General features: G+C 40.3%; 1 protein-coding gene across 15 annotated transcripts in view; it reads right to left on the minus strand.

The window, feature by feature from the left end:
* The window catches only part of TNS3 (tensin 3), a 229842-nt gene that overhangs the window by 120912 nt on the left and 91282 nt on the right, over positions 1 to 17648 (minus strand). For 13 of the 15 annotated variants that reach the window (XM_048296709.1, XM_048296677.1, XM_048296688.1 and 10 more), the window contains 3 exons: positions 15330 to 15371; positions 5415 to 5467; positions 4477 to 4648 (listed from right to left, as the gene is read on the minus strand). In XM_048296709.1, coding sequence (XP_048152666.1) covers positions 4477 to 4648; positions 5415 to 5467; positions 15330 to 15371 — 267 coding nt within the window. The remainder of the gene's footprint in view (positions 1 to 4476; positions 4649 to 5414; positions 5468 to 15329; positions 15372 to 17648) is intronic. The other 2 variants (XM_048296735.1, XM_048296773.1) reach the window with 2 other exon arrangements.

The following is a 17648-nucleotide window of genomic DNA, read 5'->3' on the forward strand; positions in this document are numbered from 1 at the left end:
CCACCCCACCAGTGAGTGGGCTGAGGATGCACAAGAAGCTGGGAATGGATACAGCCAAGACAGCTGACCCCAAGTGACCAAAGGGATTTTCTATACTATATGACACTCTCAGCATATAGGCCTAAGGAAAGAGGGAGAGGAGACATTCAGAGTGATGGTGTTTGTCTTCCCAAATCACCATTATGCATTACAGAGCCCAGCTGTCCTGGGGATGGTTGAACATCTGCCTGCCCATGGAAAGCAATTAATAATTCCTTGTTTTGCTTTGCTTGTGTGTAAAGCTTTTGTTTAACCTATTAAGCTTGTCTTACGTATTTTCTCACTTGTACTCCTCTGATTCTCTCCCCCATTCCACTGGTGAGGAAGCAAGTGAGCAGATGTGCAGGGCCAAGTTACTGGTTGGGATTAAACTGTGACACATCTGAACATTAACTGCATCCTTTTTGGTCCCTTTTTGGCATATCCTAGGTCTGCTTTGTTATATTTTGGTACAAGAAAGAGGAGCATTAATCTCAGTTTCTAAATTTTCACCTGTTGGAAAAGTCATGCTTCTTCTGGGAACTGAAGTCTACAGGGAATATGTTTTTTTAGAACATCAAAGCAGAGAAAAATTTACTGTAAGCTATTGACAGGCTTTCATCTCTCCTTAAAGGACTCTGGTCTCAAACTGTCAAAGTATAATTCTCTACTGCTAGAGAAAATTAGGTACTTAGGGGTTTTTTCATACTCTTCATAATAAACTCAAACAGGAAACAATGCACTCACTCCTTTCACTGCTGTGAAAGGAAAATGACTAGATAAAAAACGACAAATGCTGATTTGTAGTATATGTTCTGTTAGCTGAGACCCTGACCCAATAAAAGAGTAGAATTGTTCCCATCAACTTCAGCAGGACTGCAGACTTGCATACCATTTTGTGGAGGTTTTGGGGTTTTTTTTCTTTGCTGATATACATGTGCCTCTTGAGCAAGCTGAAGAGGTATTCAAAACATGAGAAACAAATGATAGTTTAAAAACAAGGTCTCTGAATCTACAACCTGGCTGTGCTTTGTCAGGTTATTTTGCAAATTTGCACACACACATTTGAAGTACATGGCATCAAGCTTTCTTTTTATCAAGACAGCTCATTTCCAAAGTGCCCGTTAAAAAATAAATTAATAAATAGAACAAAATTAAAACAAAAGATAAAAAAATCCCAACTTTGCAAGAGAAACTGACTACAATCCCTCTCAGAGACAGACACTACAATCCTTCCCAGACACTAAACCAGACTTACCATATACCAGATTTTTATAATACAAACAAGTATTAAGTGAGGTTTGACTGGACAGACTACAAGCTTACACTGTTGTCACATGGAAAAGGCCAGAGAACAGCTGATTTTGAACCTATAAAGGTTTACACACAGGTCACCTTCAAACTATTACTATTTTGTGCCTTATAAGCTACCAGTGTGACATGGTTTAGCACGGCTTGGGTTTTAGTTAAGGAGGAATCCACCAGCCATGGAAGTGATTTTTTTACAAGGAGCTGCAGACAGCTTCCTCCAGACCCGACAGAACCAATGAACTGGCTAGTTTGAATATTGACAACTCTGTTAAGCCATTTCAGAAGCTCGACACGCCTCTGTGATCCACATTTAAGAACGAACATAGCCAGGGAAAGCTCTCTTGCTTCCAGCTTTTCGGAGAGGTAACTGGGAGGCTCAGCACGGCGCGGCCTGGCCAGGTCGGCCCTTGGCGTGGGCCTGGGCCAGCTGGGAGACAGCCACCCCAGAGCCACGCAGCCCTGCTCCATCCACAGCCCTGCTCCATGTGGGCGGGCCCACGGCGCTGCTCAGCCAGGCCCCCCGCCAGCGCAGCTGCTGAAATGAAATGCTACACTGAAATGAGCTCCAGTCGCCGCCCGGCAGAGATTACGTGACCAACAGCGAAAAGCGAATTCCAGCTGCAAGGCCCGGGTGAGACTAACTCTTCAAGTGCTGTAAGATTACTCAGAACAGATGAAGCCTGCAGACATCAATCCTCTCACAAATCAAAGGAAAGGGAAAGGTGAAGGCACGTAAAGAAAACACCATAGAGACACCAAAGTCAGTGAGGAAGGAAGAGCTGAAGCCCAGAGAGAGGAGAAAGAGGAGATGCTTCAAGCTTAGAAGCTGAAATTCTATTGTAAAGCTATGGTGATGGACTATGATGCATCAGAGTACCCTTTGTAATTTCATTAAAAGCATGGGGGTGTGGAGCGTTCAAACCGCAACCATGAGCAAAGGCACCTGTGCTGAAATAAGCAAATGTTGAAGTAGCTGTGATCTAATAAGAAGCTTGAACAGAGAAAGAGATTAGTGATGAAGACCATTGCTCCCAGGGAAAGAGGAGAAGACCTCTGTTCCCAGAGATGAAGATGATCCCAGAGATAGCTGAAGAGAACCTTTGCTTCTGAACAGCTCATCCTTAAAATGGTACCCCATTAGCTAAAGATTGAACCCTCAAAAACAGTTGTGGGGAAAGCTCTAAGTCAAGGGAAGGGACTTTCACATGTGAGCAGAGAACCATCCCAGGCGGCTATCTTGCTGTGACATTGAAGCCATGAGAGAACTGTTTTTTGTGGAGATGTCTCCATAGCGTGAGCAAGAGACTCCTCTCCCTAAGTGAACTGAAGAAAGACTAGTATAGACGTGGTAAACTGACCGGAAAAAATCCCAAGTTTTGTCTTTTTACGTTGTCAGTGGGAGAAGAGAGGAGAGGTGGGGTGTGCCAGTTTGGCCAAATTTAGAAATATATCCTCTGAGAGAAGGCAGGTTACAAACCACCCCTACCCCACCAGGTTCGGGAAAAAAACCTTTTTCCTCGAAGGAAAGTGGAAGAGATAAAAACTATTTATTTAACAAATACACAGGGGGAAAAAAAAAAACAACCTAATGCTAAATAATGAAACCTCTTGCTGTAGAGAGAAAACCTGGGAAAATTTCAGAGTCCTTCCATAGTCTCTCTCTCCCCCTCCCTGGAGCTGGGACGGGGTGGTGGGCCCACCTCCAGGGCCAAGGCCTCGGTGGAAATTCCTCCCAATGTATTCTGATGTTGAAACAGTCCAGCAGAGAAAAAAGGAAAAAAATGAAGTCCCAGGAAAACAGAAGTTCAACTCTCTGTCTCTCTCCGGAGAAAAAAAGGAGCTGAAAAACTGGCCGAAAGCAAGCAGGGTGCTTTCCCCAATCTCCTTCTGCTGCTGCAGCTGAACACAGAGAGCCGTCTCTTATCTCTGTGTGGCCTTGAACAAGCTGAAAACTGCTTTGAAGAAGTTTTGCTCAGTTTTTCCTCCCACCTCTCAGGCTCAGTTTAAAGGCACAGAAAGGCACAAAATTAATTTCTGGGCATAGGGCAGCAATATGGGATACAACATCATAAAGTCACCCCAAGACATGGGGGGAGGAGAAGTGTTCTGAAGGTTTATGCTGACCTTTCTTTTTTTCCTTTTAGTTCTGTTAATAAACTTCTTTATATTCTTTAAAGTTTTGTGCCTACTTTGCTTTCTCCTAATTCTTATGTCACAGAAGCAAAATAAGTAAGTAATGGATTTCGAGTTAAACCACTACACAGTGCCTGACGGAAGGGAAGCCAAGGGCACCAAGGCAGCATGCTGAGGACATCAGTCCACATCACAAGTTCGGTCTGGTTCATAATGCACCTATGACATCTCAGTTTGTGAGCAGAAGATAATGTGTTTAAATCATTAGTGGAATCTCTCCAGTAACTGATTTCCACTGTGAGTAAAGTTCATGTTCCTGAAGTCACACACTACCTAAAAAGACAGTACAAGAAAAAAAGTAAAAAAAATATTGGCCTTGTTTTAAATTCACCTTCATAGAACGAGCTGAGACAATACATGCCATGGCACTAGCCAGAAAACAGCATAGGAGATTAACAGCTTGTTATCACAATTTAAAAAAAATAAATCTGCACATGGAGCTCATTATATATTTGCTTAATTTCCTATAGAAAACTAAATGGCAGGAAAAATGCACCTAAAACAAGATAATGAGAAAGAGTTGGACAGACCATAACAACAGCAACCTTACTTTTACATGTTGCCTTCACAAGTGGAGACATGACAGGTGAGAGACTATCAGACACCCACCTGAGAACCCAGATGAAGCTCACTGCTACAAAAGAAGAACACAGTTCACATTGCAGGGTGTGTATCTTTTAAGAGCATGCTTTGAACAATGAAAATGGTCAGTGCAATTATTCTTCAGCATTTGACTACGTTATCACATCACCACAGAGACTGCACTGCCTCAGCAAAAAAAGTGTTTTCAATTACTAGCAGCTTAAAACACTGCTGAAAATCTTGCACTTGCTTACAAGGCTGTAAAGATGGACCAAAGAGTGACTTTCAGTTTATAATGGTATATGTGCACCTCAGGTAGTCTTCCTGCATGACAAAAGAAGATGCATCACAAATGGCTGATCTTACACATACCAAGTAATTATCACCATGTTTGGATTTGAGCATTCGTGTTACTTCTTGTAGATTGTGGAGGTAAATTTCCTCAGAACAACCAGCAGTGAAGGATACAGCAATAATCCGCTCTGTGATGTAAGTGAGGTCAAGTTCATAGCCTTCCTCCATAATGTGATCAAAGTCTGCGCTTCTGTGAAGAAATTAGATGTGGCAGTTCAGAGCAATGCAGCTGAGAAGAAACATGGCATATTAATGAGAAGAAATTGCAACTTGAACTCCTACAGCCAAACATCAGATGTTTCCAGTAATTTCATTACAATTACAACTCATTAAATGCCTCCAGAGCTCAAAGTATTCAGTTCAGAACACAAATGGAATTCTTCACCAGAATTCTTCACATCAAAACTATAGTGAAAAAATCTCTGCAACCAATAATGTGCAAAAGCAGCAAAATGAATACAAGCAATTTGACAAATACTAGCACAACAAACTTGTGAGTCAAATAGAAAATGTGTATGTACATATGTCTGTACACATCTCTCTGTAGAATTCTGCAAATGGTTTACAAATTGGAAGCTTGACCAGTGATATGTAAAACACTGCAGAGCTTGAAGCCTGCTCTGAGTAAAACTGAAGTGAATCTAAAACCAGTCCCAAAGGACAACAGACATGAGTGTAATTCAACTAATTTCACAGGTTAGTCTACAAATACTTAAACTTCTCCTTCTTTTCCAGGGCACAACTTTGTCCTTCTTAATAAAATATCAGAAGACTAGCTCTCTAAATATGCCCAGTTGTTTTCTCATAAAGGGATTATAAAATGGTACTTGCATAGCAGGTCATATCTTGCAGAAGACTGAACTCACAACCACAAAATCACAACCACAAATAACAAAGCCTAAACCCACCGCTGCACCACATGACACTGCTACATGAAACATGAAAGAAATACTTGCCGTGATACTTTGTCACAACTGAAAGAGGAGTTCTTCAAAGCACTGCTGGAATTCTGGAACAAAGAAAGCAAAACTATCAATCCAGAACCTTACTTGCTGTCACTGATGTCAATGTTTCTGGCTTTTTTCCTTGTTTATGATTTAGAAGACTGTAACAACAAGAGGATACGAGAGGATGTTTTGAATGCAAACACTGTAGTTATGCCCAGGTTATGTCTAACTTTCTACTACCTCTTCCAACTCACTGCTGCCAGAAGAGTCTTTTGTGACTCTTAGTCTTTAGTGCTCTTCTTGGTAACTGCATTAAGATTAGAGAAAACACAGCAGGCTTTGAGAATATAAAACTTGTATTTTTGTATAAACCTGCAAAAAGGAAGTTCCTCTCAACTGATTTTCTTATGACGATATTGAAATATATATTCCTGTATCAGACTCTTGAGAATTTACTGTGTAGTAGTTTATTTTTGTAGTTCCATTTGTTCAGTAATAGTAATAGTAACTGTAAATGAAAAAGTGCAAAAATATTCTCCCTCATGATCCACAGTAATAGAGTTTGTCTCACCTAATTGTAGCTGTCTCAGAATTAAGCTCCAGGATAGGTTTAAAAAGAAAAAAACCTACAGAACCCCTCCTTGGTTTCTGTTGGTCACACAGATATATCCATTGCTTAAGAAGTACTTCTGCATTTACTAAAAATTTTATGACTAAACTGTTTTGTAACCTGAATAATCAGACACTTAACAGCTTCCTCTGGTAAGAAAGTTAGTGATAAAATCATTCTCTATTTCACACTGTTGTGCCATATAAACTAGCAGAAATCCTAGTAGCATGCAGTGTATAAGCACATGAACAATAACATAATGCAAACCACTAGCAAAAAAAAACCATTAGTGAGATATATATTTACTGTATGAATGCTGTGTCACCAAACCATCAGAATACAAGTTTCCCCAAACAGGATTCAGAAGCACAGGGCATACCATCCATAAAGGCAAATCATCTCCATCCAAGTGAAAACAAACAAACAAACAAACAAACACTGTTCTCTGCCTTGCTACACAGTGGAGGGATAATGCAAAAAACTTGACTAATCTTCCAAGGCAAATACCATCTGGCATATCCCAGAATGGACTATTACACAGAAAATCTCACAAAACTAGGTATGATTTTCATTTCCTGCCAACTAAGAGCAGTAGAGAAGATGCACGACAATGAAAAACTGCTCCATATGGGGTGTTTTAACCACACCTGGGTAAAAATTTAGAGTTGTAACTAGGGTAGATTCAGTGAAACTACTGCTTGATATGCTGTGAGTAGGACAGACCACCCTGAGATTTTTCTTCCGTGAACTTCTCACCAAGATTCTTGTTCCCCTGCTTCCCTGGGACTGCCTGGCAATGCTGTTATAACCAGTATACCTGACAGTATAACCAGTCATACAATGAACAGTTTTCAAAGAAGTAAACACCTTCTATTCACCTATTTATTCAGTTAGTAGTTTTTATATTCCAAACCATACCACAAAGAAGTTATCTCTATGTAAGCAAGTGCAAGGAACCTTTTGGTCAATTTTACCTGCAGTTGTATGAAAGCTAGCAGGTAGAGGCAATTGCTTCTCAAAAGACAACCATCTTCTCTCCAGTCACGGATTTGTATTAATAAGCAAATTCATTGCATCCAAAGTACTGTGTCATTGCCCTTTTCCAGTAAAAACTCAAGCCATGCAACTCTCTCCTTTAACACACTCTGTATTGCTTCTTTTACCACTGTTGGCTCCTGCACCTAGTACTGGGCTCATCCCAGAGTTTGTTATGCCAACTTTCTCAAAAATTAGGTTGTCAGACAAAACCGTCTCAGAGTCCCCTACAGGCGAAGCATGATACAGAAGCTAAGAAACAGTCTTATATTTAATTCTGCATCATTTTCACCAGGTCACAACAGTCACTAGACATAAGGTTTACAGTATAGCCTGCTGTCAATGCATGCATAGGAAGTGGGCCAAGCAGTCCAATTAAACTAAAGCACAGATTGAACAAAACAGACTTTTGAGATCAGCCCTGTTTATTCACCTTTTTTTGACACCACAGAGTGTGAATTTCTTTATGGATTACCTGGCTTGCCTCAAATAGCAGGCTTGCGCTTGTCCCAGGCAGCAAACAGCATCTCATACCTTTACAATCTTACTTTGAGCTGCTTCACAGCTTCAGAGCAAAAACATGACAAAGGTATAGTACAGGCCATCTCACACCATGGGGCACAGAGGTGGCATTGAGACAACTTCTCCACAAGTCCAGAAACAGAAGGAATAAGAAATAAATAACCTTTCTGCTAAATCTGCATCCCCTGTTCTATGATGAAAGGCTGTCTCTCAAAGAAAGAAATGGAGAAAATCATGTTAAAAAAAATGCCTGCAAAAAAGGAAGTATCTGTAAAAAAAGTCATTATCTCAGCTAGATGATCATTCTCAACTTTTCCAAGAACAGAATAAGGAAACTTGGGTTACAGGCAGTAGGCTTACATAACTCAGTAGGCTTACATACTTCATAGGCTAAAGTCCTCTGTAGTAGAGCTTCTGACATCAGAAAGAGTATGAAAAGGACAAAGGATGAAGGGAGTTCAGTTTTGTCCCAGACAAATTCATTTGCATTTTTGCAGTACCACTGAGTTACTACACAGCTCTGGAAAAATAAGTAAATCAAAAACCTAATATGTGAACTACTAGTTTCCAACACCAAAATAAAATGTGGGCCACACATGGGCTTAGAAATACTAGGCAGGATTTTGACTTGCCCCTTTTGAGACTAGAATCAAAGACAGGCTAAGGAAGACAAATGAAAAATCAATCAACTGCCTTTCCTAAGCCCCTGTTGCTGGCATACAGTAGTATTAGTAGAATAATACAGTATCTGCTTAAAAGTTTTCTCAGCAGAATATAAGAAATCCTGGTTTCAAGGACTGGGTTGTTCTAAACAGCTGAATCAGCTGCACATCAACCATATATATGTTCCTTTGACGAACAGCACTACTGAAAACTCAGGGCTACAAGATCTGGCATGCATTCGCGTAGCTCATCTGTTTCTCTCCTGGGCTCCTTCTTGAATGAAAGCATTAACAGGCATAAGGATCAATGAGTAGAAACTACAACTATCTGAAACGTAAATCAGTGAAGAATCTGTGACTTAAAGGTATCAGGACATATTTTGGAAGAATGATATGGATCTACTTCAGATAGAAGTATTTTATTTGTGCCTATTTTAATGTTGCTATAAGCAACAGAGAATTTGATTAGCTAATATGCATAAAATTACATGGGTTTTACACAGATTTTAACCATCTTATGAAACTTTTTTCCATGTGATTTTTCACCATTCAAACAGCATAAATAAAAACATTAATAGAGAGACTCATCAGCAGGACACTTGAATGCATTTGAACCAGATCTGTGATATATTTTCATTCTCCAAGCCATGGACAGGAATCAGAAGAAATTCTCCAACCTATTCTAAGGCACAGTGTAACAGTTCTATATTCTCCAGCATACTGCAGAAAAAGACAGGGCAATGAACTACACTGATTGTTGGACTGCTCACCATAATAACTCCTTCTGACACAGTGAAACATGTTGGATGTTTTGGATGAGAACCAGAATTTGCATAATCTTTTGGCCTCTGGCTTTAGAATGATTCCAAGTGCAGAAAATATTTATGCCTTGTGAATACAAATGTTTCTATGCCATTGTGTATCAATTCCTGTAGTAAATATTAAAAATTAATTTTAAATATTTTTTAGTTGACTCCACAGAAGAGATTTATTTCCACTGCAAGCAGCTATTTGTTTGAGAGCAAATTTAGTTTTGTTTTGTATACTGTGGTCCATAAAAATCCTGATCTGTTCCCTTGTGTAGTGTAACAGCAGGAGTCCATACGGATGTGCCCCTTGCAAGTGTCTGCAGAACTTATAAATCCCAGCTTGCTTTCTCTCTGCCAAAATCTATCCTGACTCTTAGCTGCTGGCAAAGCTGCTCCTGTGATTATTTCCTACAACATTTCAGCCAGAACTGCCATGCTCCCCAAACAAGTTCACTGTAGGGCTTTGTAATCCGCCTCAGTTTTAACAAGTTTGTTGGACCCTTGGGTATAGAGTTCTATCTACCAATCTGCCAGGGCAAGAAGAAACTAACCAGGCAAGAAGATTATCTTCCCACTCATTTAGATTCAAGAAAACAGCCCTGCTCATGGCCTGAAAGTTCCTTGTACAGTTGGGTTGTCTATCCATTGTTTGGTCTTTTCTTAAAAAATTGAAATTCATAACAGAGAGAAGGCACATAGCACATTTTTGCTACTAAGGACTCTTTAGAAGAAAAGTGAGCGCATGTAAAGTCATGAGGTATAATTGTGTCTTACTTAGTGTAAAATTTTACAGGTATACATGCTCACATTTAGAAAATTGTATTTCTGAAGCCTTAGTTCTACAATATCTCAAGACTAGGAGTTCACACAAAGCTTTGTGAGGTTAAAACCTAGCCCTAATTAGCACTACTGTCTTTTGCACACCTGCCTGCGTGAATCAGTTTTGTCAACACTCAAATTACTGTGTTCTAATACAAATCTGTGGGGAAAATTAATATATCCATGTTGCAGTGGGGTCTCCTGCAACATGCATTAGACAGCGGGGCCTGTGGAAAGAAATAGGGACTGATTCTTCATAGATGTTTCAGAGATCTTTATTCTCCAGCCATATGGCCGAGAGACTGCCGAAGAACTGAGCAATCACAGGACAACCAGGGTCCTTCCCGGGCAGGGGAACACAAAATAACCAATGGGGAACAGGATTGACCAGGGAGTCGGGAAACCCCTTAGGCCATGCCTCTACTCCAGGGTCCCCTCCCCCCAGACCCCACGCCGGGGGGGGAACCCCAACACTTCACCCTTTTGTTTTAACTAAAAGAGATTTAAGGCTTAACATTGAAAACAACTGGATAAACATAAGATAACAAGAACAATTTCAAAAGAAAACAAGCCACACTCCTGAGTCTCTAAATGTCCAAGCAGATTTTTTCTCTAGAACATCTTAGGGCTGGAAGAAGGGAGACAGGACTCTCTGAGCATGCTTTGTGGGGAAACTGAGGCAGGAGAGGGTTTCTTCCATTTATACCTGTTGAAACTTTAAACAACAATAGTTAATTCTTTCACCCCCCCTTGTCATCCCGCACTCGGCATTGGAAAGGGATTTTTGGGAGAACAATTGGTAAAGGCATGGTTTTGTGAGGGAAACCATGGGTGAAAAAATGGATTAGGAATACACTGGGGATAATAGGATATTGGATAAAAGGGAAAGGTAGGATTGGGAAAGGGAGACTATATGGGTTGCTTATAATGGGGATATTGTCTGACAAGACTACGATTTGCAGCATGTATACTGCCTTTCACAGAAACACCACCAGGCCCGGTAACATTTGCTGCTTGCGGGCCTTTCCTTCCTTGTATAATCTTAAACTCTACTACTTCTCCGTCTCCTAAGTTGGGGTGTATTTTTTGGGGTTATTCTTCATAATGGCAGTAAGATGAATGAATATGTCTTCTTTGTTGTCACATCTCGTTATAAAACCATAATTTTGTTTGATATTATGCCATTTTACTGTTCCTAAAACCTTAGCTACGATAATTTTTTCTTTTTTCCATGTCACTGCTGTTTTTTGTCTTGCTGTGCTCCTGCTTTCACTTTCGCTTTTGCTTGCTCCCGCATTGGAGCTGCCAGAGCTGCCAGGGCTGCCCATGTCTGCGCGCTCTCACCGCAGAGTCTCGACATCTTGGGGTCACATTCGGGGCCGCACGGGCCGGGCCAGGCCGCGCTGCTCAGCTCCCCATGCGCCGCCGCTGCCGCCATCTCTGGTCACAGCTGGGCTGCTGCTGCCTGGCATCGCGCCCACATCTCGGCTGGGCCTCTGCGCGGCGGCCACCCCACGCCCTGTAAATTACTCCATTCCGGCGCGTGTTTTGCCTATGCGCAGCTCTGCTCCACCACCATTTCTGCTGGCCATCGCCCGTGTGCCACCCCTCTTGGCCGGGCGTTCTCGGGGCTCACTCCACCACACGCTGTGCAGGGCCAGGTGGGCACCACCAGGTCCACTCCATCGCGCTGCTCCCACTGCGCCTGGGTCCACTGCCACCACCACAGCTTGCACTGGCCTGCCCGCACGCGGGAGCTGCCTCGCTGCCGCCCGCAGAGCACTCGGCACACATGGCCGAGGCCGCACGGTGTCTGAAGCATGTTTCCCTTCACAAGGACACAGCTGATATTGTTCAACAGTCTCCGTAATTAGATAATATTCACGGAAATATTCTTCCATCGGCATATATTTTGACTCAGAAATTAACTATGTCCAAACATTCTTCCAAAAGTCTTTGGTAAGAATCAAGTCCCAAGGAACGTAGAAAAAGGTTTTAAACAACCATGCCAGGAAGTGTCTCAGTTCTTTTTGAGCCTGAATTAAGCTAAAATTTACATATTGCTGTTCAAGAATCTTTTCAAGTTTAAGATAAATGTCCCCATGCGGCTTGGACAGCCATGAGTCTTTCCACGGTTCCTCCATAGTTTATGGAACAGCAAAACAAAAGCAAGAAGAGAAATCCAGAGAGTTTACTCACAAATCATAGTCGCTGTCTCCAGGGATCAATATGCAGCCCGCATTCATCACCATCTGTTGCAGTAGGGTCTCCTGCAACATGCATTAGACAGCGGGGCCCGTGGAAAGAAATAGGGACTGATTCTTCATAGATGTTTCAGAGATCTTTATTCTCCAGCCACATGGCCGGGGGACTGACGAAGAACTGAGCAATCACAGGACAACCAGGGCCCTCCTCGTGCAGGGGAACACAAAATAACCAATGGGGAACAGGATTGACCAGGGAGTAGGGAAACGCTGTAGGCCATGCCTCTACCCCAGGGTCCCTTCCCCCCAGACCCCACACCGGGAGGGGGAACCCCAACATATCCATATGTAAGTATTACTATATTAAGTGTTAGGTAAGGAGATTGCCTCAACTGACTAAAATAATGTATGTGCTCCAGCTTCAGTTGTAGCAGAGTTTCATAATTATGCTAGAGCTTTGAAACAGCTTCCTGAATGAGTACTATCCACAGGCATTGTAACGAAGCACAACAGACATAGCAGAGTGTAAAGATTTCTGCATTAATTCACATGTACCACATTGTGAGGCTCTGCAGAAGTACTGTATGGCACGACCCAGTAGCACCTAATACAAAGCTTCTGTATGTACGCACTCTATTTCCTGTAAAGAGATAGTTAATATGCAGAGTAGAAAAGAAAAAAGGTGGCGGCAGAGGGAAAGCCTTCAGAGTGGATCTCCTGAGTTTCTCTCAGACCTAGTTAAGATGCAAGAGATCAAAACTGAAGTAAACTTTCACCACAAATTTAGAGCACCTCTTAACTAACAGAAAATTATATGCACACAATTCTTGAATAGAAAGTGACAGAATCATTTCTGCTAGCCTTTGGCTGAAACAAGAAGTTCAATTTATTTCTTTCAAATACGTTAATATTAAGAATAAAATAACATTGCGGTCCATAAGGGCATGAGGAAGCCCTCTAAACGTAAGAAAATGCACTTCTGATTTCCCAAGTAAGAATGTGCTATCCATGCCTCAAAGCTACCCTGAACACTAGAATGAAGCTAACAAAATTTTGTATTCGAGGTAGTGTCACAACCAAGTCAAACTGTCTTGGCTGATGTTCACACAGCTTTCCTATAAAGCAGTAAGGGCTGACACTAGAAATATTCCATTAGCAGACACATTGCCAGGAAAAAGTAAGAGAGCTTTACTTTCCTGGACCAGATGCCATGAAATAATATGCAAAGGAGAGAGAGAAAGGAGAAGAAATCCCAGAGACACAAAACTGTTAAAGCAGCCTCTTCCAATTTAGTTAATAAAAAAAAAGGAGAACAAGCATGGCACAAACTTAGAAGGAAAAGAACAGAAAGACAAGGGATGCACCTCCCATTAGCACCACACAGATGAGATGTGTGCTGCAGTCACAGAACCAGACTTGCAAAACCCTCATCCAAGCCTCATCTCATGGCTGCATCCAGCCCCACTGTCTGGAGACAGCAGTCTGTGAATCACCTAGCCTTGTAGCTTTACACCTCCTCTTTTTTCCAAATAGAAATCTGTGTTTCAGATTGGACCTTTCTTCTGCACTTCAATCCACGTCAACCTTTGCTCCTGGAATATACTGGTCCATAGAAAGTAACTGCCAACAATTTCAGGAAGCTCGCTAATGGCCAAATAATAATCAATGCAAAATGCAATAAAACAAAAGGCACAGCTGAAAAAACATTGCTTGCTATTAAAGCTGCTTTCAAAATGGCTGTGCACAAAGTATCACATGTACAGAAAAAAAAAGCCAAGAAACATGATCTTGGCTTGTGTAACAACCAGTAGAAACAGGAAACCCTCTGAAGTATTCAGATGTAATACAAAGATGCTAAAAACTTCCAACTAGAAACTAGATCAGAGAATGATCTCATTATTTTGCTTCACGTTTGTTTCACTATAAGCAGCTGTCAGAACCAATTATTCACGTGCAAATAACTGAGAAGTTTGCTCTTTTCTGATTTTTTAATTTTAGTTAATTTGTCTAGTTAAGGAAGAGAACAGTGAACTGAAAGGAGAAACAATCATGTCACTAGGCATTTTAGCTGGTCTCAATATCAAATCTATTTTAGAATTAGAAATAATTCTAATTTTACTGAAACAGTGTCAATAATAGCATGGATCCAACACAGAGATACACTTGGTTGTAGAAAAACATTTATTGTCAGTTAAAGTAAACGAACTACACTGCTAATACAAATGTAACCTCTTTGAACATCTCCTGTCTACATAGGTAGTCAGAGATCAGAACTCTTCATGCCCTGCACAGAGTGGCACCAGCAGAAGCCTGCAGCACTGAACCATGGACCGCATAGCAAAATAAATGCAATGCACACAGGGCTAACACTGTGAAACAGATGCTCATTTATTGCAATAGAGAGCTGGTATGAAATTGAACAATAAATTGGTGAAGATCATGTGCATCTTGCAAGTCCTTTCTTCTGTCCCTTTTAAAATTTTAGCCTCATTTTCACAGTGGCGAATCAAACACCTGTATGACAGTTGCCTACTAGCAGATAGTTAACTATAGGCATCTCTCATGATTTATTTAAAAATCTACAAGATTTGACATCTATGTTAAAAGGTAGCTCCAAAGTTGACATTTTTGTCTTATTTCTTTTACAGAAATTGTGCTAAAAGTATACTTGTAAGTGCTGTCAGTATTGAAATGGGCTACACTTCCTATTTGCAGAATTTTCTACATCAATTAGACAGCTGGGTTCTATTGCACTTCAGTAAATGTAATTAATACTACTTTTATGAGGAGTACTACAGCCATAGTAATAAAGGGTTGGGAAAGGGCACTTAATTTGTTTTTTAAATAACATGGCATAATAACTGGAACAAATAAAAGCTAGAAGATCAATTTCACATTGAACACAATACAAGAATTAATATTTTACTTGCTGAAAAAAGATATCTCTTGACTTTCTGAACACCTCTGAATACAATTCAGTCTATGAAGATTATAATATTTCCCTTTATTTCTCCCCTGCTTGATTTAAAAATAAGGAATGCAGAGTTCATTTCATTGTTCCTGAAAAAATTCAGTGGTGGAAAAAAACACTAATGGTCCTAATCAGAAGCTAATTTCACACAGTACAGAAACCAAAGTCCGTACTTTGAAAATGGCTAGCAACAAGTGCTTTGTGAAGATGTAATACAAATAAGCAGCCACAAGCAGGAAAATAAATCAAGCCAAGTAAAAGAAAAATGAATAAATAAAATAGAATTACTTACACTTCTGTTTACATGATTTTTAACCACTTCAGAGTTATTAGCCTGCAAAAGGAGAAAAGTTAACACAACTGACTTTAATTCTCCAGATAGTTTAAGTACATTCTAAGAAATCCAATCCTAATGGCGTACACACACATACACACACACAAAAAAAATCATTCAGAAGTACATATTCACTCTACAGTATTAATAAGCAAACTACCTTTCAAACAGATATGGAAAATTAATTAATTTTGCATTATTGTCCTGTATATTCAGGTCTTATATGACAGTACTCAGCTACTGAGAGTGTTTATTCCAAGGTATAATGTCCATGGAGATGTACATTGCTAACCACATCTTCCCTTTTGCATTTTAACCCAATCTCTCATTTTATGCTTTTTCATGAAAACAGATACTTGGGTGGATATGAATGAAATGAACTGCTGAGAATTTTCTCTAAGTACTCTACAAAAAAAATCTCCTCAAGGCTTTAAAACAAGCTAAGTTGTATCAATAGAGATTTACAACAAACCTTTTAAAAGAAAAGAGCCAATTCATTACTACAAAAAACCTACAACTAAAAGTGGTACAACTGAAAGTGGTACAACTAAAAATTGGCCTCTAAATCCTGCTGTTGGAAAGACATTTTGAACTGAAGAGGCAGTTTCATAACTGTCAACTTTTTTTGGTAGGTCACTGGACTCCAGATTCTAGACTCTAGTTAAAAATCTCAACTGGAAAGAGCTATAGGTTTTCAGAGTATAAATTACAACACCTGCAACACCTTGCTTAGTTAAATGAACCACACGCAGTTTACCAGGGCATACATCCTACATCAACCATAATGCTTACAATGTGAGATTGGCTCACAGTTAATCCATGAGAATATGCTTTGAGTTTGTTTGATTTTTTTTTTTTACTCAAGAGCTTGACTTACCTTGTCAGCTATCAAATCTCCACAGTGTTGGAAGTACAAACCTGTCAGTCAGAACAACTAACATACAGACTGACCAGTGCTATTAATTCAACCCATGAACCCTATTGTTTGAAACGTCAAGGTTCTTCTCAGCAGATTAAAGGTGATACATAGAACAAACAAGTGTATAACTTTAGTTACTATTATGTCACAGTCTAAGCACACCCACTGCTACTTAGCAAAAATACACAGACCCAAATAGAAAAAGGCAAAACACACAAAATACAGTTTTTGATTCACTTAGAAATCTCCGTACAAAGAGACTCCATGAGGTTCATGAGCAGAGCATTTGGGAAAACGCACTGCCCACTTTGGCCCTTCACCAGAAAGTTCATACATAAGCTGAACTCAGCACCCACCCTTCCACAACAACTACATAGCCTATTTGTGTAATTGTGTATAGAGACATAAATGAGGTTCACACCGAATGTGTGCCAGTTAAAAGGAGTTTTGTCCGTATATTTTGGCATTGGATTGGTATAGTCTGGAAGTTTTCTAGGGTAGCTATCAGGTGGAATATGGAATAAGAAGCGAGAAGCTCTTCTCTTTTCTTTTTTAATGTTTTGAATTTGCTCTCCAGTTTGTCAAGCTTCTACTGAAATGTCTCATATTCTCTCACTCTGCTAGAAGCAATATCTCTCTCCACTTTAGTACTGAGAGGAAACACAGAGTGCTAATAGCACAGGGCTTGACATAACTATCTCAACTAGCAGGATCCCACTGTTTCTTTTTTCTTCTGACTTAAAGGGAAGAGTGCTGAAATGAGGTGTGCTGAAAGAACCATCTAAGGTAAACAGATGAGTCAGTATATGCACAGAGTGTGTGTATGTATGTATCTATGTATGTAATAAGGGTGTACACTCAAGTCTCCATATGCTCCCATCACAGCTTTAAAATGGTTGCCCCCAAGCCAAATACTGCTACTCCTGCTGCCTATTCATCAGCTGTAGGACTAAAATTACAAATAAACTCCTTCACTGGCTAACTACTGTGGTACATTTGTTTGAGATGTGGATGATCCAGCTTCAAGTCTCTGACTGGACACATATGAAGAGGGGCTTTGAAAGTATATTCAAATAACCAAGCTAAAGATCTTAACCAAGACTACCAGTCCCATTGAGATTGAAGACTTAAACTTCAAATTTCTAAAGTTCTAGTGAAGGCTTGACCTTTCTTCTTGAAACTTCATCATTATTTACTACACTGGCATGGGGTGACCACTCTAACCACTCTAAGAGATAGCTTTGCCAATTATAAATCTTTCTGGTTTCAAGTCCTAAAAAAAAAAAAAAAATTGAAAGAGATCACACACAAATCTATGGGACATCCAAGTGAAAAAAGTAAAGCAAAAAAAAAAAAAA

This window comes from Corvus hawaiiensis, chromosome 1 (genome assembly GCF_020740725.1).
Source record: "Corvus hawaiiensis isolate bCorHaw1 chromosome 1, bCorHaw1.pri.cur, whole genome shotgun sequence".
Taxonomy (NCBI): Eukaryota; Metazoa; Chordata; class Aves; order Passeriformes; family Corvidae; genus Corvus; species Corvus hawaiiensis.